A 26,867-nucleotide genomic window follows, 5' to 3' on the forward strand; every position below is an offset into this window, starting at 1 on the left:
CGATTCCCAGCAACAGGTGTTAGGGACATCCCTGTCTCCAGCCCTAAATCTTTGAAACCTGCCAGGCACCTTTTGGCCCAAAGTGTTGTTTCATGATGGGAAGACAGCAAATGGGGGGCAGGCATTTGAAAAGGGGGTGTCCATATTGCCTGGCTGAGGGAGGTTCCCCACTTGCATTTCAATGGAGCATTGTGTGTGATTCCAACCTTGTGTTGCTAAAAATATAGCGAAGGGCATTCAGGAGCAGAGGGAAGGCTCTGAGGACCAGGCCCAAGTGCCTCCTCAGCAGAGTCCCACTGGTGTGTCACACCTTCTAGGTGACATCATGGGATCCAATATGGCTTCATTAGTCATTTGTCATTGATCAGTGTCCTGCAAAGGAAAAGGAAAAAAGATCTGGTCCTGACCCAAATTCTTCTGCGATGCAGATGGCTGAACTTCTTTGCCTTTGTCCAGATACAAATGCAGGGCAGATTTGTGGGCTGTTGGGTCGGGGGGGTTGGGGGGGAGGTGGGAGTGGTTTGAAGGGAATGGCAGGGTGGGGGGTGATGGCTGAAGAAATAAGGTGGGGGTGGGGGAACAATGGCTGAGAGTTTGGGAAAGGGACTTTTTAAAGAGAGTTTGACTGTGTGATGCTTTCCTCCCCTCCCTTCCCATTTTGTGACTAGGGATTAAAGTCTGCTAATAAAGTGAATTTAATAAACAAAAATAATGCACCCAGGGAGGCTTTTCTCCCTCCCTGGTGCAGCATAAATCCTTCTAACCTCCATCTACTCATCCTAACACTTAAACCTGACTAAACCGTGTAACTAGAGCTTTCTCCGTTGCTGGCTAAAACCGCTAAACCTCCAACCAAACCCCCACTGACCCCCGCTTCCCCTCAAAACAAAAACAAAAAAAGCAAACTAACTAATGGAAAACTAACAGCTAATTTCGAGCCAGCGCTTAACCTGCTGTTTGCCTGAGCTTAGTCTGACCTCTCTAAACGTGCTAACCTCTGACCTTTGACCTTCCAGATGGCGTGTTATGTCTCTCTCTCTACTCTTTTTTTCCTTCTTTTTCTTTTAACCATCTGCAAATCTCTCTCTAAACTCTTTGAAGGGAACAGTGATAATGAGCGGCTGGCGATTGCTAGACAGAGAATTCCGTATCGGCTCGGTCGAGTAGTAGATGAGTGGCTACTCGACAAAGGTAATTAACAATAATTAATTCCGGTTAATTAACAAGCAAGCAAAACACAAAAAATAAAGGTTTAAAGGTGCAGTCCTCTCCCCTCTCAGCCCCTTGACCCGTCCTTCACTCTCCTTCCTCCCTTCCTCTTCCTGCCCCCCACCCTAGCAGAATATTTCATGCAGGGCCATGGCTTAAGGCTGGTGACTGAAGATGGGGGCGGGGTAGGATTTCTCAGAAGGAATTGGGGCTCATTGCACAGGGCGGGACCCCTCCGTCCCTCTCCCCAAACACGCACCTCATTCCAAGGCACAGGCTTCCTGCTGCGCATTGCCACATCTGGAAAGAGACTCCATGGGCAGTAGATAGATTGTCTCTAGCTGCACGTAGCTCTTTCATATATTTCTGGGTGGTGCCTTGCACCAAGGGAAGTGCCACAGCTCTTATGCATCATCTTGGTGATATTCCAGCACTAGGGAGGGTGGGGAGCTGTGCAAAATGAATGAAGACATGAAGCATAGTAAGAAGGGGGGGCATGATGTGATGATGTTCTACCTCCCCTGTTAGAGGTGGGACATGTCTGTGTGCCAGTCAAGCAGAGGAGTGCTGCTGGTGCCCTGCTTGCTTAAAGACTTCCCTTTGGGCCATCTGAGAAGAACAGAGTGCTAGAAGGAGCGGGCCCCTTTGGCCTGACCCAGTTACAGCCATGCTCTTCTGATGTGTCAAGGTCAGAGAGCTGTGATGAGTGGTGAGGATGGATCTTTTAAAGGTGGAAGGGAGTAAGATGAGGGGTGGGGCATAACTGTCCTTAGAAGGCCTCTGAGAAGGTGTAGCCCGCTTTGGGACCCTTTCCCTTGAATCCCCAATGTGCCAGGAGTGGTGCTTCTGGGTGGCACTCTGCACATGCTCAGGGACACCACCTTCGTTCCCATTGCATGTTCAAGGGCTGAACCCTCCCAGCCAAAGGGTTTGGGGCTCAGTCTGAGCCTGGCTTAGGGTTGAACTGGAGACATTCCATGAGATGTCAACGTTGGCGCCCCTCTCTTCCTCACCCCGTTGAGTATGACTGTCCAGGCTGTGACATCATTGTGCTGTGACATCATTGCCTCACCTGAGGTTGCTGCCAGAGGAGTCTGGAGGATGCAAGGCAGGATGTTGTCACTGCGTTGTCCCAGGGGAATGGGGTGGGGAGAGAGAGAAATGATGGGGCAACAGCAAGCATCCCTACCATTCGTCATGTCTCGTTCTGCCTTTAAGCCCCAAGGTTTTGGTGTCCCTACGTCTCCTCCCTCCCCATCTTCAGGACCGTAACTCAGCGGTAGAGCACCTGCTATGCCTGCAGAAGGCCTCAGATTCAATCCCTAGGTCGTGTAAAGAGATACCCCTGCCTGGAATCTGTTACCAGTCAGGGTAGGGCATCAGTGACCAGTGTCAATGCACTCTTAACCTCCATCATACCTGACCATTGACCATGATGGCAGGAGCTGATGGGAATTGTAGTCCAACAACAGGGGCAGCATTTGATGGACCAAGGATCTGACTTGGGAGAACAGGAAATGGAGAGTCCTCTCCTGGGCTTGAGATGCAAAGCATTCTCCCTGAGTTAAGACCAAAAACTCATCTGGGCTTCCTGCCAACTTTCCCTATGTTCACACGGTTGTGCTTGCAAGGGACTGGGAGAGGGTTCCCAGGATCCTTTTAGGTGCTCTGCAGCAGCTGCTCCCATGACTAGCAGTTTCAAGGGCTGCCTTTTCTGCCTTGAAAGGGAGCATGAGAAGTCCTGTGGCCTTAAAATGTGCAAAGCCCAATAAGCATGTGCAGAGGAGGAGGGGCAGACGCCTTACAGGCAAGGGTTAATTAGGACCAGGTACATAGGCAGCTGCCTTATACAGTGGTACCCCGCAAGACGAACGCCTCGCGAGACGAAAAACTCGCAAAACGAAAGGTTTTTTCGTTTTCGAGTTGTCTCGCAAGACGAATTTCCCTATGGGCTTGCTTCGCAAAACGAAGCTTGCCCCGGGGACAGCGGGTCTTCTCTTTTGAAGCAAGGGGCGGCGGGGAGATCGCTTCTCCCCACCGCCCCTTGCTTCAAAAGAGGTCCGGGGGCAGCTCTTCCCGCTGCCCCCGGACCTCTTTTGAAGCAAGCGGCTGCGGGGAGATCACGTCTCTTCGCAGCCGCTTGCTTCAAAAGAGATCCCGGACCTCTTTTGAAGCAAGCGGCTGCGGGGAGATCGCGTCTCTTCACAGCCGCTTGCTTCAAAAGAGATCCCGGACCTCTTTTGAAGCAAGCGGCTGCGGGGAGATCGCTTCTCTCCGCAGCCGCTTGCTTCAAAAGAGATCCCGGACCTCTTTTGAAGCAAGCGGCTGCGGGGAGATCGCTTCTCTCCGCAGCCGCTTGCTTCAAAAGAGATCCCGGACCTCTTTTGAAGCAAGCGGCTGCGGGGAGATCGCTTCTCTCCGCAGCCGCTTGCTTCAAAAGAGATCCCGGACCTCTTTTGAAGCAAGCGGCTGCGGGGAGATCGCGTCTCTCCGCAGCCGCTTGCTTCAAAAGAGATCCCGGACCTCTTTTGAAGCAAGCGGCTGCGGGGAGATCGCGTCTCTCCGCAGCCGCTTGCTTCAAAAGAGATCCCGGACCTCTTTTGAAGCAAGCGGCTGCGGGAGATCGCGTCTCTTCGCAGCCGCTTGCTTCAAAAGAGATCCCGGACCTCTTTTGAAGCAAGCGGCTGCGGGGAGATCGCGTCTCTTCGCAGCCGCTTGCTTCAAAAGAGATCCCGGACCTCTTTTGAAGCAAGCGGCTGCGGGGAGATCGCGTCTCTTCGCAGCCGCTTGCTTCAAAAGAGATCCCGGACCTCTTTTGAAGCAAGCGGCTGCGGGAGATCGCGTCTCTTCGCAGCCGCTTGCTTCAAAAGAGATCCCGGACCTCTTTTGAAGCAAGCGGCTGCGGGGAGATCGCGTCTCTCCGCAGCCGCTTGCTTCAAAAGAGATCCCGGACCTCTTTTGAAGCAAGCGGCTGCGGGGAGATCGCTTCTCTCCGCAGCCGCTTGCTTCAAAAGAGATCCCGGACACCTGCCCCAGCCGCTGGGCTTCGTAGCGCTGCTGCGAAGCCGGGCGGGGGGGCGGGAACACCTGCCCCAGCCGCCCCGCTTCGGAACGCTGCTCCGAAGCGGGGTGGGGGGGCGGGAACACCTGCCCCAGCCGCCGGGCTTCGTAGCGCTGCTGCGAAGCCGGGCGGGGGGGCGGGAACACCTGCCCCAGCCACCCCGCTTCGGAACGCTGCTCCGAAGCGGGGTGGGGGGGCGGGAACACCTGCCCCAGCCGCCAGGCTTCGTAGCGCTGCTGCGAAGCCGGGCGGGGGGGCGGGAACACCTGCCCCAGCCACCCCGCTTCGGAACGCTGCTCCGAAGCGGGGTGGGGGGGCGGGAACACCTGCCCCAGCCGCCGGGCTTCGTAGCGCTGCTGCGAAGCCCGCGCCCCCCAGCCTTCAGAAGAGGTCCGGGGACAGACTGTCCCCGGACCTGGTCTGAAGGCGGTTTCCCTAGGAACGCATTAATTGATTTTCAATGCATTCCTATGGGAAACCGTGCATCGCAAGACGAAAAAACCGCAAGCCGGGCGGGGGGGCGGGAACACCTGCCCCAGCCACCCCGCTTCGGAACGCTGCTCCGAAGCGGGGTGGGGGGGCGGGAACACCTGCCCCAGCCGCCGGGCTTCGTAGCGCTGCTGCGAAGCCCGCGCCCCCCAGCCTTCAGAAGAGGTCCGGGGACAGACTGTCCCCGGACCTGGTCTGAAGGCGGTTTCCCTAGGAACGCATTAATTGATTTTCAATGCATTCCTATGGGAAACCGTGCATCGCAAGACGAAAAAACCGCAAGACGAAGAGACTTGCGGAACGAATTAATTTCGTCTTGCGAGGCACCACTGTACTGAGTCAGATCATTGGTCCATCTAGTTCAGTATTGCCTACACTGACTGGCAGCTGCAGGATCCCTGCCTGGGGATGCTGCCAGCAGGGACTGAACCTGGTGCCTTCTGCATGCAAGCTGGGTGTTCTGCCGCTGAACTGTGGCTCTTCCCCTAAAAGGGTGATGGGATTTGTGGTCTGGCAGCATCTGGAGGGCCACAGCATCTGCTGTCTCTTCAGGCCTCTTGGCATGTTGCTCGCTAGCCCTAACACAGCTGTTGCCAGCCCTGCTTGAAAGCCTCTGGTGGATGCCACATCTGTCTACCCATCCCCACTTTTGGGGTCAGTCCATTTGATCTGCTCCACAGCTGGAATCAGGACCCCCCCCCATACGCACACACAGACACACACAGAGACATGCCAGTTTCAGGGCTGCTGCTTCTCACCAGCTTTGCCACGGCCTCTGCTTGTGAAGGTCCCGGGAAGTGTGTTGGGCAAGGAGTGACCCCTGCTCTGTGCCAAACCGAGAGCTGCACCTTTAACACTTTAAACTCCGTGGGGAAGGAAGAAGCGTAGCAGCAACAAGACCAAAAAGAAAGGAAAGAAAGGAAAGGACGAGGTCGCTTTAAATCTTAATTTATTAACCAGCTAATAACACTAACATGCTTTTAACTCAAACCAAGTGCTAAACAGTTTTTTTAACCGATAAATTCCAAATGTCTTAATAACCGTCTTCGCTGGCGTTGCATTTCTAAAGGGGGATTAAGCATCTAAATGTATCTTTTAATGTCTATAACATGATGGTTTAAACAAACAGCCACAAAATCACCAAAAACAAACAAAGGAAGTTAAAGGGACGTTTAATGAGGTTTTTTTAAAAGAAGGGTTAGCAGGGGGGAAGCTGTAAACCTGGGCGAAAGACCATCCCACTTTAAGCCTTTGAGTACGGGTTGAGTTTGAAGGACTGGCTTTATGAAGAGCACTGGAAATGCGACATTGGGATAAATCCATGTGAGTAACAGTGGAGTGTCTTTAAATCCACAATACTTTCATGCACACACTATTACTCTCTTCCTTCTCCTCTTCTCTTTCATCTTTCACACACGTACCTGAACACATACTCTCACAAGCCAGGCTGAGGTGTGCCCTGCATCTTTTAGCTATAGGAACTAGAGTGAAGTACAGAGCTTTGGGCCCTCCTTTGTGGGTACCAAGTTCTTAGGCTATATACACAGCTCTTCTGTTGGGAGCAGGAGAGTCCACTTTGCAGCCCCAAGAAGGGACTCTGCAGGCTTTGCTTTCCAGCCCTAAAGCCCCTTCCTTCCCTCCGTTTGGGCTTTACCTTACTTGTCAACCCCCATTCAGAAGATCTATGATGGCACAGCCGCAAGCAAGCTCCAGAGTGCAGTTGCCCTCCACATTTCAGCCACTTGAACTGCTTTGTGTCATTTCTCACACACCGCTTCCAAGAGAACTTTGGGGGTGGGGTTTTTGAATTGGGTTGGGGGGTGGGTCAAAAGAACTCCCAAGGCTTTTCTCTGGACACCCCTCCCAACCCCAGTGGGTGGGGAAGGGAGCATTTTCTTCCTTGGAGGGAGAGATTGGGTGAGGTACCAAGCTGCTTTTGTGCAACTGCAGTAGATCATCTCCAGAAACAAACACACACCCTTTTGCATTATGGCACACACCCTTTGGACTGAGGAGCAAAACAGGCCCCACTAATCCCCAAAATCAGTTTCGGTCCTGATGAGTTGATTTGTCATGAGTTGATTATTCCCCACCCCCAAATCTTAAAGGCATTCTAACCAGAAGGGATAAAAAAATTATTCAAAAAGTTGAGAGTTCTGCTGTTTGTTTTACTTTGAACTGATATGTATAGTTCCTGTGATTGGAGAACCCCGAAAACCCAAAGCCATACCCTCCCATTTTGTGCGAGAGCTGAGGATGGCTTTGAGTGTCTTGTTGGGGTTCAGAATTTGGAAAGTAGTTGCTGAATAGCCCCACAGGGCCAGCCCCTGTCGTCAGTCCTGCTTCATTTTGGGAAGCAGCTCTTAAAGCAGGACGTGGAATAGACGGGGGGGGGGGAGAGCTTATTTCTTTCCTTGGCACCCCTCAAGGAAAGGAAACATTTGGACAGGTACATCTGTTTTACACACACACACACACTCGTCTGCACTGCCTGATTTCAGAATAAAATCTCTATTAGGGGGATTGTCTGCTAAGGTTGGTTGGCATCTCGGGTTTTTAGCACGAAATGGCAGAGGAGGGGGCTGCTCTTTAGTTGCCGCAAAATTTGATTCCAGCAGTTCCTTCTTGGCCAGATTGGGGGGGGGCAGCCTCTGAATGCCTCCAGGAGTGGCATCATTAGACTTGCAAATCTCCCTTTAGCCTGGCAATGACTGGAGGGGGGGGCATCCTGAGATGTGCCTGACACATTTCTACTTAAAATAAAATAAAATATAAGCTCACTTTTGATACTAGACAAACAAACAAAATCCACCAGGAAAAAAAATGTTTTCAATTTCCACCCATCCACAAAAAAACCCACACAAAGCTACTGGGTTGTAAATTTGCCTCTCCAAAATAAATAAATGGGAAAGCCTGTCACCCAGCTTGGCTTAAGATAACAGCCCAGAGCCTCATTTGAACTCGCGTTATTATTTACTCCCTTAATTATTTCCGTTTACAGCCCACTGTGTCTCTTGATGGGCAGGGGCTGTTTTTCATGGGCACCCAAGCCAGATTGCAAGCCTGGCCTGTTGGCACCTGCCCAGCCAGCTTGCTGGTGCTGAGAGAAGCCGGTCCTGGGCAGGGGCCAAGAGGCTCAAGTGAGCCCCCACTCCCTCCCTTCTGCTTTTCAGGGCTAGGGAATGCAAGGGCTGCAGCTGAGCCATGCCAGCCTCCTCTGCTTCAAAGTGCTTCCTGGCAGCTTCTGGAAAATGAGAGCAGAGTCAAGGAAAAGGCAGAGCCTGCGGAGGCACCCTTTCTCCCTGGTGCGGGTGCCAGAAGTAGGGACCCAGAGCTGGGCACTCTGTACGTAGCCAGAGGCACTCTCTATTGCACACACTCGGGGCTGCACCCTGGACTTTGAAAACACACTCTAAGCCCTCATCTGTTCCCCCGCCTCTTTCTTTTCCTTCCTTCCTTTCTCATGCAGTTCCTCCCTAGTCCTCAGCACCTCCCCTTGAACTATGGAGGGCTGGAAACCTTGCCTGCACCCCACTGCCTCCAGATTCTGCTTCCTCGTGGCTCACTGCCCAACCTTGCAGGACTGGCCGTGGAGCAGGAAGATTCCTGGGTCTGGAGATGATTGTTTCTGCCTGCTGTAGCAGGCTTCAGCAATGATGGTGGAGGGAGAGAAGTACACGCAGGGAATATCGGCTACTCAGGCGGATTTACTTCTGAATTATGCCTCCCTGGAGGTTGCTAAGCCGTCTTGGCTTCCACAGATGTTTCATTTGGCGCTAGTCCTGTTTCCTCCCCACCACTGTCTCTGTCTCTGTCTCTCTGTCTCTCTCTCTCTCTCTCTCTCTCTCACTCACACACACACACACACAGCCTACCTCTTTTGTTTGCTGTTGAGCTGCAGGATTTCAGCAAAACAGGCTTGATGCTCTCCTGGCTTTTGCTCACAAGCATTTATGTCCATATAGCATCAATGCCTCTGGGCCAGGGAGTTGGGGCAGGCCCAGCGCAAGAGGCACACCAGGGCCCACAGGTGCCTCTGGGCAGAAAAAAGAAAAGCCAGATGGGGAATAAACAGGAAATAGCATTAAATGGGGGGAGTGGTTCCTGAAAACCAAAACTAATTAAGGCATTAAACCAATAAGCAGGTGGGTGGGGGTACGTAGGGTGGAGAACATTGTCAGGAATCCATTTATTTTGAGCCTGATTCTAACCCTGAACAAAAACCAAACATTAAAAGTAACAATAATACTGACAATAATCTTGTTTCTAAAACGAAGGGGGGCAAAACGAGACTCAGAGGGTTAAAAATATCCACTTGCAAACTTCTCCAGGGGGAACAAAAAGCAAGAGCTGTTTATTTTAAAGTCAGGGTTTTGTTTGGGGTTTTTGGTTTTTTTATAATTATTATTTTTTTCCATAACAGATTAGGAAAGTTCAGTCGGCTCCATCTGGAGATGCTTTTTTAGGTTGCAACAGACGGTCCCTTTAACGTTTCCCCATCTTTTTTCCCCCCTGCACACAAAAAAAAAACCCCCACAAAAACCGTTTGAACGAAGAGTGAGCGAGGGGGGAGGGACTCTCCCAGCCAGGCTGGAGTTTGAAGCTCTGCAGCTGGCAGGGGCATCAGCTAATGAGCGGGTGGCGGGGGTGGGCACGGGGAGGGGGAGCTGCTCTGCATTCTCAGCCCTTGGCAGGCTGCTTTTCCAAAGTCCCTCTGCACTAGCTCATTCAGGTGCATGCATTTCCCTCTTCAAATGCTCTTCTTTCTTGTCAGGGGGCCTCCCACATGTCCAAAGCTGACTGCCCTTCCCCCCCCCCCCGAAGAGACCCACCACCATCTCAGCTGGGCAGTAGTGAACAGTAGTGAGATTCCCTAGAGCAGAGGGAAGGGACCTTCTTTCGTAGGCAGCCTTAGGGGCTGGGCTGACAGTGGTAGGTGCAGCCAAAAGCGAAAGGTGGGTGGGTGTGACCTACCTTTAGGCATTAGGCTATATTCCAGCCATAAGGAGATCAGCACAGATCTCTCCATCCAAGCAAGCCAAGGGACCTGAGTCCCATGGACCACATTCCTGAGGTCCCTCACACCCTGCTGTTGAGTCCTCAATACATGAGAAGACCCTTGCTGGGTGGCTCCTCTTTCCTCCAGTGCCCAACTGGGAAGGAGTTTGAGAGCTCTCCATTACTGGTACCCAGGAGCAGAATGCCACTGACGCCACAGACTGGGTGGAAACCTCTGTATTAGCCCCTAGACACCCTGTTTCCCCCCCCCCACTCCCACTCCCTGCTGCTTTGAAGGGAGCCATTTTCAGTGGGGGGAATGGGAGGGAAGGGCCAACCCCACTCACCCCCACATGGCTGCTATTCATTTACATAATAGATGCCTATACAGCAGGATCACATCCTTGCTCACAATCCACTCATCTTGCTTGGTTGAAAGATGTCTGGTTGAAATTGCACAAATTAACTTCATGCAAGGCGGAGAGCTTAAAAGCTCTTTTTTTGCACCTGGTTTTCCTAGTGCAGAAAGAGCTTTCAAGTTCACCACCTTGCTTGGAGGGCCCGCTTGGCGCACCAGTTCCAGAAGGTAAGATTGCTCACATGGGGGGCAGTTCCAAGGGGGTAGTTTGAGTACACACATTTTTTTCCATATATGCACCATCCCAAAAAACATAAAATACCTCCCCCACCAACACACACACACAAAATGTGATCGTGCTGTATACGCATGCATCTATTTTGGCCCTTACACCAAATGGCTCACTCTGCCATTCTGCTGGCTTAACTGAACAAGCACCAATTTTCCCCTTGTATTTCCCCCACACATAGAGCCATTGGGGCCCTTTCATCAATTCCACCTAACGTGGTCCCTATTCTGCCCCAGCTTTCCCTAACCCCTGCCTGGATCTCACTCACCTTCTGGCCCCCACCTTCAGTTTCCTTTCATGCACATCCTGCCCCACTTGACAATGTGTGCCCCCCCCCCCGGTGCAAATTGCTCCAGAGGACATTTTTTCCTGCTTCCCCTGTTCCCAACACTGAGGCCACCCATCACAGACTCTCCCCCAAAAGACTGTCAGTGGCTCTTTTTCCGCTTACACCCCCCCCCGCCCACCTCTATCTGTTAGGTGCCATGAAGGGTCCTTCCCCTCTGACCCCACGTCCTCTAAAGCAGGTAGAGCACAGGGTCTTGCCTGTGCTCCAAACCTGCTGCCTTCTCACAAGGCTGCTCCACCAAAGCAAGTAGAAGACCCCCAGGGGCCTGAGGGGAGTTGGGCTGGGGCAAGACTGCTTGTGATGCCAGTGGGCTGATTTACAGGAGGCAGCCATGCCCACCCCTCAAATAAGGACTGGAGCATAAAATAGGTGTTTCTCATGACCCAGGCCCAGGGAGGTTGAAGGACTCGCCCCATCCAGGAAGGGTAAGACGGGAGGGTGAAGCCAAGGTGCCCACACTTGCCCTTCTGCGCCCCCACAAGTCCTTCTGCTTGTCAGCCTCACTTCCCCAATCTCCACCGGGGTTCCAGCGGCTGACTGGGCCCCCTCCGTTCTCGCTCACTCTTTGTCCTGCTTAGGGGGCCTGAAGTGCAAGCCCAGGGTGCAGGGAAGCTGGTTGGAAAGCTTATGAGGGGTGGGCAGGGGCAGGATCGGAGTACATCCCACAGAGGGTTCAGGGAGGGGCAACACAAAGCACAGAGCTGAAGGATGGCCAGGGCAAGAAGCTAGAAAATGAACCCGTTTCCATGATGGATGGATGGAGAGGCAGATGGGTAAAGAGGGAATAAGAGTCAAGAAAGACAGATGAGATAAGAAAGGTCTCTCTCCTATCTGTCTCTTATTCCATACACGCTGCTATCCGACTGCCATAAAGACGAAGAAAATAGATTAGAGAGGAATGTAGAGTGGCTCGATTGCATTTGATTGAGTCAGACTTTGTGGGTCAGTCAGGGGAGCCCCAGCGGCAGTGGGTGGGTGGGCAAATTCCAGCCTTTGGTGCTCCTGCACCTGCCTGACCCCCCCACTTTCCCCGCCTGCCCAACCAAGAAGTGTCTGTCTTGGGCAGGGAGGGAGGGAGGGCAGCACAAACCACAAAGGCACCCTCTCACCAACATAGGAGGTGAAGATGGATGGTTCCCAGGGGTCTAGACTAATCAAACTCAAGAAGGCTTGGAAGAGCAAGGTGGGTGGGTAGAGATAGATGGATAGATGAACAGGCAGATGGATAAATGAGCAGATGAGGGACGCATGAGGACAGAGCTGCTCCACAGGGTCGGTGGTGGGAGTAGAAGGTCTCAAGGTGGTGCAGAGAACCACTGAAAGACCAGAAGAGGAAAACACAGGTGTCCTCAGAGGGTGAAGGGAGAAGTGCTTGGGCTGCCCTTCCTGAAGTTCCAGCCAGCCTGGTTTGACAGCTCTTGTGTACTGTGTGCTGCTGAGCCCCACCACCCAACCGCCGAACCCCCAGTTCATATATTGTCCACCTTCTCTTTCCGCCTGCCCCCTCCTCCCCCCGTGGCTCCCTGCCCCCCTCCCTCTCCCCCGCCAGGTCGCCAGCTGACGATATTTAACAGCCAGGCTGCCATCAAGATTGGAGGCCGGGACCAAGGCCGCCCCTTCCAGGGCCAGATTTCGGGGCTGTACTACAACGGGCTCAAGGTCCTCTCCTTGGCAGCTGAGAGCGACCCCAATGTGAAGGTGGAGGGGAACCTGCGGCTGGTGGGCGAGGTGCCCTCCGTCATGACCACGGAGACCACAGCCACCACCTTGCTGGCAGACATGTCCACCACCATCATGGAAACCACCACCACCATGGCTACCACCACAACGCGGCGTGGCCGCTCTCCCACCATGCGGGACAGCATCACCCAGGTCAGTGGGAGGGAGGAGGGCCTCAGGGGCAGGGAGGGAGAGGTCTAGCCAAGGAGAGTCTAACTGGGCGGAGGCGATGGGCAGAGGAGGAGCCTGGCTACAAGAGGGCAACTTGGGAGTGGGCCTCAGGGGTGGTTGGGGGTTTGTGTCCTCTTTAGGGTGCTGAGCCAAAGTCCCCCCCCCCCCCCGAAAAAAGTTTTAGCTCATATTTTGCTTGGGGGATGGGACCACCTAAGCAAGGAGAGATGTTTGCAGCCCCTGAGATTCTCCACTACTGCCTGAGTTCATCGGTTGTCAGCTGGTGGTCAACATCTCCCCCCCCTAAAAAAACCACAATAGAGCCTGATGATCCCGGTGTCTTTTTGACAAGGGCTTGAAAGGGGCGGTGCCCCCACTGTCACCATCATTCTTTTCTTCAGAAGCCCTCGTCAAGAACAACAATACATCATCATTCTCAGAGCCTTCAAGCGGGGCAGGGAGGGATAGATATTGAATGGCAGCTGTTTACAAGGGGCTCTGGTTACCAGCAGTAAGTTTTGCCAAGCCTTGAATCCCCCCCCCAAAAGAAAGATATGTTAGCCGCCTCCTATTTCACCATCCCTGAATGGTGAAGCAAAATGGGAGAAGCGGGGAGTAGGGGTTGGTTTTGGCACTAGACTTATCTGCTCTTAAAAATCAGAGCATCTTCAAAAATGGTCTATATTGGCGCGTAATGAGCAAATGCGCTTCCCTGGTTATAGCACATCCATCTTTGAGAAATCAGAGCTAGGCATGTTGGACAGCTGATTTGAGAGCTTAGAAGCAAGCACTCGAGGAGACTGGCTCCAGCAATCCAGCACCAAAACCCATTTCTGCATGTCTGCAGAAGCAGATGGACAAGGGAGGAAGGGTCAGCAAGTCAGAACAAGCCCCGCTTCCTTTCCTCTCTCTCCCTGTGCTGCCTTTGCTTTTCAAGAAAGCAAGCCTGGAAACTTCCCATCCTAGTCTGTTTGGTGTTGCCTGTACTTCCTCCCAGCCCTGCCGTTCTCGAGGTGGAACACCATGTTCATGGTGTCCTGCAGTTCCTTCTAGGGATAGATTTTGATTTTTAAAAATGCAGCCACTGAGGCTGCAATTTGAAGGAAGAAAGTAATGGGGGGGGGGCAGGAGGAAGGAGATTTCTTAACCCCTTCCCATAATGCCATTTTCCAGCTAAAAATTGTGCCTCTCACAATCATCAAAGGAGCTTGATGGAGTAATTTTATGCTGAGAAGTCCCTCTCCCCCTATGGAAACCTCAGTCTTAGAAGCAGCAATTTATTTTTAAATGCCTATAAAAATAATCAGGCCACTCTTACGTATCCCACATTTTGCATCTCAAGTCCCCACTTACTAATAGCCTAGCTGTTGGATGCACACCCACACACACCAGGCTGCACCTGGAAATGAGCAAGACTCTGGTAAGACCCAACATCATTGAATCATAGAACTGTAGAGTTGTAAAGGACTCCAAGGGTCATCTAGTCCAACCCCCTGCAATGCAGGAGTCACAATTATCATGTTGTCCCTTTCCTTCCCTTCCTCCCTTGCCTTGTCTGTCTGCTCCTGCTGGAAGATCTGCTTCTGTTTAGGCTCCCCTCAAAACTTCCTGCAACTGGCATGAGACTCTTCATCTCAGGGTTGTGGGTTCGAGCCCCACATCACCAAAAGATTCCTGCTTGTAGGGGTTGGACTAGATGACCCGTGTGGTCTCTTCCAGCTCTGCAATTCCAAGAGTCTATGCTCAGAACCCAGCTGAGGGTTTGGAGCCAAAGCCCAAACCCTGAGTGCATTTAACAAAACAAAATCCTGTATCCTAACACATGCCACTGGCTTGGCAGGAAAGCCTGAAGTCAGCCCCTGAGTAAGGCTTGTTTCTGTTCCTGCCGAATTGTGCTGAACTCCCTCCACCCCTGCTTCAGCTCCTTGCTTTTCTTGCTAGAGGAGACCTGATGGGCAGCGGTGGGGGGAGAGGAGGAAGAGACAAGAAGGGCTCAGCTCTTTGGACTTAGCTTGGGGTCAGACCCCAGGTGTATTGATGTAAGCACCCCCTCTCCTCGCACACACACCTTGCACCGATTGGGACAAAGCATCGTAAAGCAACATAAAAATGCCATTAGCAGTCAGGCCACAAACGCAATATCATAAAAGGTAATGAAATCACATTAAAATATTAGAACGCCTTAAAAGGTTGGAAATAAAAAGCCCAAACGAGAAAACCACACACATGCAAAGGGCAGGCGGGGGGTGGATCACCCAGAAGCCTCCGGTGGATAAAGGAGATTGCTGGTTTCCAGTTATTGACAACCAGGTCTGACACAGGCTTCTTCATCAGGAGTCTGGCATCTCCAGATGAAGAGTTGTGTGAGACTCAAACACTTGCCCTCCCCTTCAGCAAGGCAGGCTGGTCCATGCCAGTGTTGAAGTATCTCCTATTCCTAATTTTACACACACCTCCATGCCTTGATCCCTTTACTTCTGGTTGTCTGCCTTCTCTCCTTATCTCCACTTGCCATCAGCAAAGGAGAACGTTAGGGCAAGGCAGCCAGATTCATGCAGAGATGGACTTCGTAAGTTACGGTACTCTGGACCTTGGTCATTCAGGCCTTTGTAGGTGGAAGCAACTTTAAAGCCATAGCACCTGTTTTCTCAGCTGCTGTTAGGGAGCAACTGTATTAAGCCATTTTAAAACTTGCAGCATGCTTGTCCACATAATGTCCCTGCAAGGTAGGCAGCTTTTAGTCCTATCTAATCTGAGAGGAGCTTGCCCACGGCTTCAGTCCCGTGCTCTCATAAGACCAGCTCTTCAGCCCCTGTCCAACGCATGCCTTTCCTTTGTCCCTGATGCTGGCACTCTCCCTCCTCTAAGAACAGATGTGCTTGGCTCCTGGGATCCCATCTTTCATAGAATCATAAAATTATAGAGTTGGAAAGGACCCAAAGGGTCATGTCCAATCCCTCCTGCAATGCAGGAACCACAGCTTTCCTACTCTGCTGCCAAGTGATAATAAACTACAGTGGTGCCTCGCAAGACGAAATTAATTCGTTCCGCAAGTCTCTTCGTCTTGCGAGTTTTTCGTCTTGCGATGCACGGTTTTCCATAGGAATGCATTGAAAATCAATTAATGCGTTCCTATGGAAACCGCCTTCCCCCGACCTCTTCTGGCGGGCGGCATTTTAAAATCGCCCGGGACAGCGGAGGACTTCTCCGCTGTCCGGGGCGATTTAAAAGCCCCTGGGAAGGCAGGCAGGGGGGACAAAGGCTTTCTCGCCCCGCCGCTCGGCTTCGGGACATCGTTCTGAAGCCGGGCGGCTGGGGGAGGCTTTCCCGCCCGGCCGCCCGGCTTCGGGACATCGTTCCGATGCCGGGCGGCGGGGGGAGGCGTTCCTGCCCCACCGCCCGGCATCTGGACGATGCCCCGAAGCCGGGCGGCGGGGGGAGGCATTCCTGCCCCACCGCCCGGCATCGGAATGATGCCCCGAAGCCGGGCGGCTGGGGGAGGCGTTCCTGCCCCACCGCCCGGCATCGGGACGATGCCCCGAAGCCGGGCGGCGGGGGGAGGCGTTCCTGCCCCACCGCCCGGCATCGGGACGATGCCCCGAAGCCGGGCGGCTGGGGGAGGCGTTCCTGCCCCGCCGCCCGGCATCGGGACGATGCCCCGAAGCCGGGCGGCTGGGGGAGGCGTTCCTGCCCCGCCGCCCGGCATCGGGACGATGCCCCGAAGCCGGGCGGCTGGGGGAGGCGTTCCTGCCCCGCCGCCCGGCATCGGGACGATGCCCCGAAGCCGGGCGGCGGGGGGAGGCGTTCCTGTCCCGCCGCCCGGCATCGGGACGATGCCCCGAAGCCGGGCGGCTGGGGGAGGCGTTCCTGCCCCGCCGCCCGGCATCGGGACGATGCCCCGAAGCCGGGCGGCTGGGGGAGGCGTTCCTGCCCCACCGCCCGGCATCGGGACGATGCCCCGAAGCCGGGCGGCGGGGGGAGGCGTTCCTGCCCCACTGCCCGGCATCGGGACGATGCCCCGAAGCCGGGCGGCTGGGGGAGGCGTTCCTGCCCCGAAGCCGGGCGGCGGGGGGAGGCTTTCCTGCCCCGCCGCCGGGCTTCGGGACATCGTTCCGATGCCGGGCGGCGGGGGAGGCTTTCCTGCCCCGCCGCCGGGCTTCGGGACATCGTTCCGATGCCGGGCGGCGGGGGGAGGCGTTCCTGCCCCGCCGCCCGGCATCGGAACGATGCCCCGAAGCCGGGCGGCTGGGGGAGGCGTTCCTGCCCCGCCGCCCGGCATCGGGACGATGCCCCGAAGCCGGGCGGCGGGGGGAGGCTTCAAAAGCCTTCCGGGGGCTTTTAAATCGCCCCGGACAGTCCCGGGGCGATTTAAAAGCCCCCGGTTAGGCAGGCTTCAAAAGCCGTCCGGGATAGCGGGAAGCGCTTCCCTGCTATCCCGGACCGCTTTTAAAATGCTGGCGGTGGGGAGCAAAGCCTTTCGCCCCCGCCGGCCTTCCTGGACCTCTTCTGAAGTTCGGAGGGGGGGAAAAGGCTTTGCTCCCCACCGCCAGCATTTAAAAAAAGGTCCCCGAGATTTCCCTATGGGCTTTCGTCTTGCGATGCAAGCCCATAGGGAAAATCGTCTAGCGAAGCGTCGCAAAACCCGAAAAACCCTTTCGTCTTGCGGGTTTTTCGTCTTGCGAGGCATTCGTCTTGCGGGGCACCACTGTACACGTAGAGATTTGTGGCGCCCACTTTCAAAGAGCACATTTTGGTTTGGAAGTCTCACAGGAGCATCTTACAAACACAGGAAGCTGCCTTTTGCCAAGTCAATCTCTTGGTCAATCTAGCTCTGTATCGTTTGCACTGACCGGCAGCAACTCTCCAGGGCTTCCTAGAGGGGTTGTTCCCACAGATTGACCCCAGGCTCTACCCCCGCCTTATAACCTTTTTCTTAATCATCATGGTTGCCATTAAAGGGTGACTTTGATAGGAGCGTCAGGAGCCTCCTTCTTACTCTGATTCAGAGAGTTGATCCACCCAGGCCAGTGCTGTCTGCACTGTGCGGCAGCAGCTTTCTGGAATTTAAGCCTCTGGGGCCTTTCCTGACTGGAGATGCTAGAGATGGTACTTAGCACCCCGTCCTGCTGGTGATTCCAATCCTGGTTGAGCAAAGCAGCGCTTTAAAGAGGAGCATCACCAACTGCCATAGACCAAGTCAAACCATTCAAGGCATCGGTATCGCCTGAGGGTTTCAGAAAGGGTTTCTGCTCCCTGAGGGAGTTGGCGATTGAACCCAAGACCACCTGTGTAGAAGGCACATGAGCTCCCCTTTCATAAGGACCACTGATTCTGGGGTGGGTGAACAAGGATGGTGGTCATTCTCCTCCTCCTCCTCCTCCAGGCCTCACTCTTATTTTGGGAACCACAGAGCTGTGGGAAAGGGCTGCTTATCAATATTCCTCCCCTCTTCCACCACACTTTGCATTACATGCAAAAAAGGAGCCCTCATGAATGTCTCCCCCCCCTCCTATCTCGCTCAGCCGTGCTTGGGCCTTTCTGCCTCTGATGGCACAGATGATGTTCCTTTAAAAAAAAAAAACCGCTGACAAAGTCTTCCGGTTGCTATGGCAACTGTGGCAGTAATTAGGTTGGCCTGGTTTCTCGTGCCTTGAAAGTGTGGGGTGGGGGGGACACAGGAAAAAGGCAGGTGGCGTGAAGATACAGAGGAATTTGCACTGGGGACAGCAGCAGGGGGGCAGTTTTGGTGCTGAAATCATCCCCTTGCAATTGTGCATTAATTCATCTGGAATACCCACCTCTGCTCTAACGCAGTCCTTGCAAGGAATGAGAATTCAGCTTAGAGCTACCTTCACCCCCTTCCCCTCCTGGTTCCCCTCCTATATCCAGAAGCTCAGTGGATGGGGGGCAGAGGGGAGATCGATGGATAGGTGTTGATGGGGATGTTACCTGATCCTGAAAACACACACACACACCATGGTAGAAGCACCCAGAAGGCATTTGGATGTTTGGAGACAGGTGAGCATGGCCTCCTTAGTAGAGCAGCAAACCCAGAAATTCCAGGGTCCTTCCACAACAGGCATGCAAGGTGGAGCCGCCACACTTTTTAGTAGAGCTGTACCAAAAATTCCTTTTCCAACCAGGTGTTGCAGGTGGAGAATGAAATAAAGCCCTCTTGAAAGATCAGGGTGGAGGGAATTCCACCCCCCAAGTATTTTCATTGAAGGAGTTTGCAGCTCATCTTGCTGACCCTTAAAGGTAGCCTGTGCTTTTGTAGGTGGGGGTTGGTTATTAGACTAAAAAGGGGGAGTCCTGTACCACTCACAGCTGCACAAGGCTCATTCCTTTGTTTTCGGCCAGCCGCACTTCCCAGAATGCCTTGAGAGCAGTGTCCCCAAATGACATCCCAGAGCATGGCCAGCAAGAAGCCTCAAGAGGCTCTTTCCAAAGCTTCCCACTAGCCAGCCACTGTACCAGAGGACAGGGAGTGGCAATCCCCTCCTGAAAATCTTGGAGAAATTTATATCCCTCAGAAATGCAGCAGAAAATCATCCTCCATTTTCCCAGGGGGAGAATGTCTCAGGGACCCCAGAGGGGATACGTGACGCTGTCACAGTACCCTCCTCCTTTTTCCATCTCCTTCCATCTTTTTTCAGACCACAAAGAAGGCAGATCTTTTTTGGTGATGGTGTTGGGGAATGGAGGAGCGGTTTCTATTTTTGTAAATTTAGATCTCCTTTGCATTCCTTTTCTGCCTTTTCCAAAAAGCATTGCTTTTGAACCTTCCTCCACTCAGCACACCTTGACTATTACCTTCCTGGTCAGCAGCATTTTATCATTTTGTTTTATTTTTAATCCTGCTTTTGATGAGCACTAAAACACTTTTTGGACGGATTTTTTTTTAAATTAAAACATTTGCACTGCAAAATTTAAATGAATAGCTGCTATCACAATCCTGAAAGTAATCACTTAAATAAATAAGCTCTTTAGCGTAATTGATTTTTTTATTTTTAAGGACCAATTTCAAATTGTTTACAAATGGCTGTTTGGGCGAATCGTCCCCTCTGCTCTGATGCAGCGATGTTGTGCTCACCTGAGTAGATGGAACATGGCAGGGTGTCAGCAGAAAAAGCACAATATCTCTTAAGAGCATAGAAGCAAGGTCCACTCATAGCAATGACTGGGTCACATGAGGAGGCTGTGTTGTCTGGGAGGGAGGGCCCCCCCCCAGAGGTCTACCATCCCCCCAACCAAAAAAAGTCTCTGTTCTCCAAAACCAGCTTCCTCTGCTGCTTACAGGTCTCTCTGCTCTTTTTCCAGAGCATCTCCTGGGAAGAATAGGGCAGCCCAAAATGCTCTGGTGATCTGCTCTCTCTATCTCTCTCTTTCCTCTAGCCATCCACCTCAAGGGCCTCTCCAGTGAGAGCACTTCTTCGCTTCCCAAGGGCCCTCCATGATACTCCAGCCACCCTCTGTCATCCCCATTGGCCACTTGGCACAACAGCCAGCCTGATGAGTGGGTGGAAGGAGGGAGCAGGCCAAGGACCCTGGTGGGTCTGGTCATTTGTCTCTCCTCTTTCCCTGTGCTGTGCAACTGCCTGGCTTCCAGTAAGCGCCTTCATCACAAGTTTGCCTCATAAAGGGGTTTATCCCCTCGTGAGAAACCATCCATTTCCGTCCTGCTGCATTTCACTTATTCCGGGAACAGAATCTGGGTTCCCAACAGCAGGATTTGTCCTCTTTTTTTTAAAAAAAGGCACCAATTTCCAGACACATTCGCAAGAGAGGGAATGTAGCATGCCAAGGGGGCAGTCCTGGCCTCCCATACCCCCAATGAATGCTCAGTTTCAGGCAGGGAGGAATTCAGCTTGGAGATGGGCACCTCATGTGGAGTTGAGGGGGGTAAGCCTGAGCGTGGAGCTCAAGGATAGCGCCAGATCCTAAGGACTTTGAAAAGAGAAATGATAAAAAAGAGCTCCCCCTGGAAAAATGGAGCATGTGTAGAGTGCATTTTTCACCCCCAGTGACCACAGTTGGGCTCCACACCTTGGGATTCTGGCATACCCTTCCATGACTCTACCCTTCTGAAAAAAGCCCAGGGCAAGGTACTCAGGGCTGCTTGGATACCATCAGCTTCCCCTGGTTGGAAACCCTGGTATGTGAGGGTTGGTGACACGGTAGTGAAAGGAAAGCACTCTGCACATGCTTATAGCCACGTCTTTATTCCTGTTATTCTGTGTGATCCAGGGTGGAGAACGGGCTTGGTTCAGGTGAGCAGCAGAATCGAGTTGTGTTGGGGGATTATAGCGAGGGGAGCCTCCCGCAAGACCAAGCCCTCCTCCAGCTGCCTGTAAGGCAAGACCCCGCGTGGCAGTGAAGGAGTGCAGAAGCGGGAACAGATTTCTGCTGCTTTCCCACGTCTCTTGGCACCAGGCAGGAGCAGGATGCGCCTCCCAAGAGCAGGCGGGTGCTACGGCAGGAGGAGGCGAAGAGGCAGGGGCGTCTCTCCTGCCATCGTTTGTCTCCAAAAGCGCCTCATTTATATTCCCCTGTAAGAACAGGGTCCTGCTGATTGATTCTGTGCCCCAGGTTCCTGTCCAAGCCTTTGTTATGCTAATTCTGACACAAGGAGGTTGATACGGATGGTGGCGCTGGCTCCGGAATATTGATGGCGGAGGGTGGGGGGAGAGCAAGGAGGAACCTCCTCTTCTGAAATTTATGTCCTCCCCTTCCTCAAAGGAGCTCTCCTGTGTGGCCCACCACATTGCCCTTGGAGGTAGGGAAGTTGGGGTGAGTGCAGCCAGTGGCACAACTGGGATTTTCAGTTAGACACCCTCTGCCACTCCAGGCTGGCGTGGACCCTACAAACCTCCCCTTCTCTCATCCCAGAAAACTACATACAGAAACTGCCTTCCGCTGTGTCAGTTCATCTTTCACTCACAGGCTGCGGTGTTAAACCTGTCTGCAAAACAGGAGCTCAGTCCCTGGAGTGCAGGGGCCTGCCTTAAAACCACATGGAGGCATTTCCAAGCCTGTAACGATGAGAGGAGTGGCAGCGGGTGCAATTGGCAAGTTTACCCAGATATTTCTGAAGCAGGAGCCAGAGGTGGCAATGAGGGGAAGGGGGTTGCTCCACTGGGAGTGGCTGTGACGAGAAGGCCTTTCCTCCGCTGACCCCCTGCCTCTCGTCTTCCTCTCTCTGCAGAACACAGACGACCTCTTGGTGGCTTCGGCCGAGTGCCCCAGCGACGACGAAGACCTGGAGGAGTGCGAGCCTAGTACTGGTGGGTCCTTTTCCATCCTCTCAGCCCCGGGGCACACCCACAGCCAGGAGGGGGAGGGGAGCGCACAGGTTCTCGTGCACGGGCCCACCTCCGTGCAGCATGCACAAGTAGTGCCCTCATGACAGGGGGATCAATCCAGGGGTCCTTGTGCAGCTGACTTGCCAAAACCACAACACAGTAGCAAGACATTACCCAATCTCTTTTTTCTCTCTCTCTCTTTTTCTTTCTCTCTCTCTCTCTCTCTCTCTCTCTCTCTCTCTCTCTCTCACACACACACACACACACACACACACTGCCTTCTCCATTCTCTGCTCTGCACACGGGAGCCTCCTCAGAGCTGGGTGCTTCTGTGCTTCCGCAACGGCATTGCGCAAGTGAGGCACTCGGCACCCTCAAAATACCAGTGTTTGTGTCTTTATACCCTGATTTCCAAGGTGATTTTCCATAGCCGCTTAAAAATGGCAGAATACAAAATTAAAAGTCAAGCAAAGCACTGAGAATACACAGCAGCGTTTAAAAACACTCCCCAAAATAAGGAAAAGAAGAGAAACTATCAGTCATAAAAGGCATTTTCAACTGCCACCTAAAAATGGAGAGTGCTTGACAGACTTCCCCCAAGGAGAGAAATTTGCACTTGAGGTGCCCCTCCCCCAAGTACCTGCCAATTAAAGTAGGAGTGCTCAGTCCTCATTCAGCTTGTTGGGAGGAGGGGATTTGCCCCCTGAGTGTTTTTTTAAAAAATACCTTCTGTACTTGTGCAAATCTGTGGCGGGGGGCAGGAGTCCCCAAGGCATAACAGTGCCTGCTTCCTGCTTCCTCAGTGGCCTTGCTTTAGCTCCCCTTCCTGTTGGCACTCAGCACCAACTGAGTTTGCTCATAGAGTGGCTGCACCTTACACACCTTGTGTTTACCCCTGCCTTGGAAAGAAGGGCAGTCTTATTCTCCGGTTGCAGACAGAAGGGCCAAGGAATGGAGCTTCACATATATGACCTTTACAAGAAAGCAGAATATTGTTATAGGGGGAAAGACCGGGGTTGAGAGGGAGCAGCTTGCCTAAGGCCACCTACTTAGTTTTACGTCAGAGGCAAGATTCAAAATGGACCACTGAACTCTACCCTTACAACACTGTTTAAAACCTTCAGTCAGGAGCAGTGTAAAAACCCAGTCATGGTCGCCAAGACCTGCCCAGGTGCTAAAAATATGTGCTTTACACCCACCCACCAGTGGCATTCGGGCTTGTCCCCAGGCATGCCTCCTTTGGACTGCTGTGCCAAAACTTCCAAAAGCAAACCATGGAAAGGACCTGCCTGCCTGCTACGGGAATCAGGGTCTGTAGCTCATCTTTTGCACACAAAGGTTTCCAGGTTGAGTCTTCAGCATCCCCAAGTAGGGCTGGGGAAAGATTCCTGCCTGAAGCCCTGGAGAGCTCATGGCGTGGGAGACTGTGCCAAACCAGATGGACAGATGGGCGGGTTTGGGGTAAGGCACCTTTACTTTGCACATCGGATTTGGGTCAGAGATTGTTCTTGGTGCTCAGTTGGACGCTTCCATGCCTTGTCTTGTCTGGACTAATCCACAATGGAAGCAGACACACACACACACACACACCATCACTGCACCTGTGTGTGTCCCTGCTGCCGCCGCAATGTGTGGACAGATAGACAAATCCATCGTCGACACACATACCATCCAAATGATTGCCCCTGCTGCTGCAAACCATGGCCAGATGTGATTGAGGTGCAGAGCTGAGCAGCAGTTAGGTGACAGGCATATTCCAGCACTTTGCACGTGCCCTGTTTGGACCATCACCCCCCCCCAAAAAAATGTGGCCAGGAACATATTTGTATATATGTATTTATTGTAAGCATTCCAAAACTGCTTTCGGGTTTGCAGACTTCCAAAGTGGTTTTACATCACAATGTTAATGTAACATCCATAGAACTTAATGCAATTTGAACTGGCCCATCCTTCCATAACCTGGGGCTTTCTGGAAGTTTTGTACCAAAACGTCAACCACCCCAAGCCTAGCAGAGTTGGTTGGAGTTGGCTGGTGGAAAGCTGGAGGGCCCCAGGTTGGGGGTGGCTGAATGGGCCTTTCTTCCAGCATGCCCCCACTGGGGCTGGGGCTTCTGGGTATCTGCACCTTTAAGCTCACCTTGTGGCATCTGCTTTGTCTACAGCATCAAGCCATTGGGAGAGGTGTTTTCTTGCTCGTAGAGCTTGGTGGAACTGAGCAGCAGGGTCGTGGGTATGCCACAATTCTGGTGAATCAAAGAAGGATGGTTCTTGGTGCCTTCCTTAGCTTTGTGAGAATCTTTGCTGTCAGCTGCTGTTTTGCAAAGCAAGTTCCTAGCCTTGTGGCTGTGAAGATAGGCTTGGAAATGTGTGAGAGGGGGCTGTCTTATGCAGCTCCCCATGACCACTGAGAAACCAGAACAAAATATGCCAAGGAGGAAGACTTTTTGTAAACCGCTTTGAGATATTTTTTACCATCAAGTGGTGTATAAATTTTGTGACATAAATAAATACATAACTATAACCCCAGTCATATATGCAAAATAACAGGAAGTTCTGCAGGTCAGCCAAGTATGCATATTTTTTCTGGTTGCAGCTAAATCACACCTCTCAGTGTAAAAGGGAAAGAGATAATCTCCCCACTCCTGCAGGGTAGGATGGGAGGAACAGAGCAACCCTCAGCAGTGATAAGAACAACATCAAACGCAAACCCTAAAAGCTTCTGAAGTTTGAGCAATCTTTCTGCAATGCCCCAGAAAACAGACTCCTAGAGCTTGTTACAAAAGGGCTGTCTATTCATGTGATATTGCCCCAAGCTCATTGGCCACAATGGGGAGGCAGGGAGAGAGAATGAGGGAGGAAAGAGGCCCCTTTGGTTCAGGGTCCCCTCTCAGAGCTGCTGCTCCCAGATGGGGTTGTAGCAGGAAACCCAGGGTCCAGTTTGGGGTTTGGGAGGTGAACATGCTTGGTGGCAGAGGAGAAGAAGCACGTCAAGGTCAGTGGGGAGCCTTCACAAAATCAGGTGTTAACTGAAGGGGAAGAGAAAGTCACTTGGCGGCTGCTGTGGTGTGGACCCATTGAGCAGCCTGAGAACCCACAGCTTTGATCAACATGACCCCCCCTCCACCCCCCCCCAAGAAAGGTCTACAGAAAGGTGTTTCTGGAAGCTGACTTCCTCTAAATCCCACCACCTGTAAATCTGAACCAGTTTTTTCTGTGGCTTTTGAGCCTCCAGCAAGAGACTTTCCCAGCCCCTTTTGGAGATACCAGCTGAACCTGGCAGCCACCTGCACTGCAGCCCTTCCCTGATGTGGCCATTAGCTGTCTGGCAGCAGATCAGGGGACAAGTCCCCATGCGATATCCTCTCCCCTTTCAGATCCAGCCCTTGAGCCACCTTCCTACCACCGTGTGGAAGGCATGTTGCAGTTCTTAATATGCTTGTCCACATAGTCTTAGTGACTTGAAGATGCAGTTGTGGCCTCTGCTCTCCAAGTCCTTCAGCTGCTGTCTTGATCTCTGTGGACGTCTGTGATTCACTTGGGCTGATCTTGCTCCCTGTTTCCTCAGCGTTGAGGGTCCTGCTAGCCCCAGCTGTCAGCTCAGATCACCCTGGACAAATGCCGGCCTCTCCCCATGACAGGCTCTCGCTCTCTCTCTTCAAGTGAAGTGGTTCTGACATGGGCCTCAACCTCCCCCCACCCCCTGGCCTTGCAAAGGCCAGCAGAGAAACATGAACATCCTGCCACACATCTTCTGCACCTGCACCCAGACAGATGAGCCTGCCAGGGTTAGGCTGGGAGGGCCCCAAGTTTAAATCCCCACTTGGCTATGAAGCTCTCTGGGTGGCCTTGGATTGGTCACCCTTTCTCAGCCTGGCCTGGTTGTAGTGAGGATAAGATTGTGAAGGAGCCCCAGACACCTGGGAACAGGGCAGAGGCAGGCCAGATGCCCAGAGGTCCAAGGCAGAGGTGTGAGGCTTCTAGACTAGTTTGTTTCCTGGCAAAAGGACGAACTTCTCCTCATTCCCAAACAACAAGGCTGGGTTTGAATTAGGCAATGGTGGTATTGAGAGGGAGCAGGATAGTCTGGAGTTAAGGCAGCACAGTGGAAAGCCCAACCATGGGGGTCACGGCTTTACAAGAGAAAGTGCTTCCCCCCCCCCCAAGGGATCATCTTTCTCCATGAGCCCAGGGCATCTTCAGTTTTCCTTCTTCACACAGCCCACGTCTGGTAAATATCACAATACCATGGGTGTGAATCAGGGAGGAGCCGTGACTCAGTGGCAGAGCAGCTGCTTGGCACGCAGAAGGCCTCAGCAAAATCCCCAGCATCTCTAGGTAGGGCTGAGAACAGCCGTTCAATGAGACCAACTAGGGGGGACATAACCCCGTTTTCTGTAAAGCATTACTGACCCACATGTCGGGGGAGGCTCCATAGCCACCCAGAGTGGCTGGGAAAACCCAGCCAGTTGGGCAGGATATAAATAATAAAATTATTGTTGATATTATTATAGGCTGCAGATGGCTTGGGGGCTACTGGCCAGGATGACTCTTCTACCTTCACACTCAGCAGCATTAAGTGCCTCTGAATACCAGTTGCTGGAAACTGCAGGAGAGGAAAGTTGCTGCGTTTGCGCTCAGGTCCTGCTTGTGGGCTTCCCCCAATGAGCATCTGGTGGGTCACTGTGAGATCAGGATGCTAGACTAGATTGGGCCTGATCCAGCAGGGCTGTTCTTGGCAGGGGAAGCATGCAAGGCAAGGCATCCTCTATGCCTGGTCACTGAATTTCTCCTTGTCTTCATGGAGCAGGAAGGATCCAGCAGTCCTAGGACCATAGAACTGCAGAGCTAGAAGGGATCCCGATGTTCATCTTATCCAACCCCCTGCAATGCAGGAATCTCAACTAAAGCATCTGTGACAGATG

At 52.8% G+C, this 26,867-nt stretch overlaps 1 protein-coding gene and 1 long non-coding RNA gene across 28 annotated transcripts in view; one reads left to right on the forward strand and one right to left on the reverse strand.

The window, feature by feature from the left end:
* Nucleotides 1–26,867, forward strand: part of NRXN2 (neurexin 2) — a 345,065-nt gene that overhangs the window by 301,568 nt on the left and 16,630 nt on the right. For 21 of the 27 annotated variants that reach the window (XM_081892963.1, XM_081892964.1, XM_081892966.1 and 18 more), the window contains 3 exons: nucleotides 1,102–1,191; nucleotides 12,303–12,625; nucleotides 21,849–21,927. In XM_081892963.1, coding sequence (XP_081749089.1) covers nucleotides 1,102–1,191; nucleotides 12,303–12,625; nucleotides 21,849–21,927 — 492 coding nt within the window. The remainder of the gene's footprint in view (nucleotides 1–1,101; nucleotides 1,192–12,302; nucleotides 12,626–21,848; nucleotides 21,928–26,867) is intronic. The other 6 variants (XM_081892967.1, XM_081892969.1, XM_081892959.1 and 3 more) reach the window with 1 other exon arrangement.
* On the reverse strand, nucleotides 88–5,795 carry LOC309359470. Its single transcript, XR_014163849.1, has 3 exons — nucleotides 5,518–5,795; nucleotides 1,469–1,659; nucleotides 88–372 (listed from the first exon to the last, which is right to left on the reverse strand). It is a non-coding gene; the product is annotated as an uncharacterized lncRNA (long non-coding RNA).

Source organism: Podarcis melisellensis, assembly GCF_964234715.1.
Source record: "Podarcis melisellensis genome assembly, chromosome: 16".
NCBI classification, from domain to species: Eukaryota; Metazoa; Chordata; class Lepidosauria; order Squamata; family Lacertidae; genus Podarcis; species Podarcis melisellensis.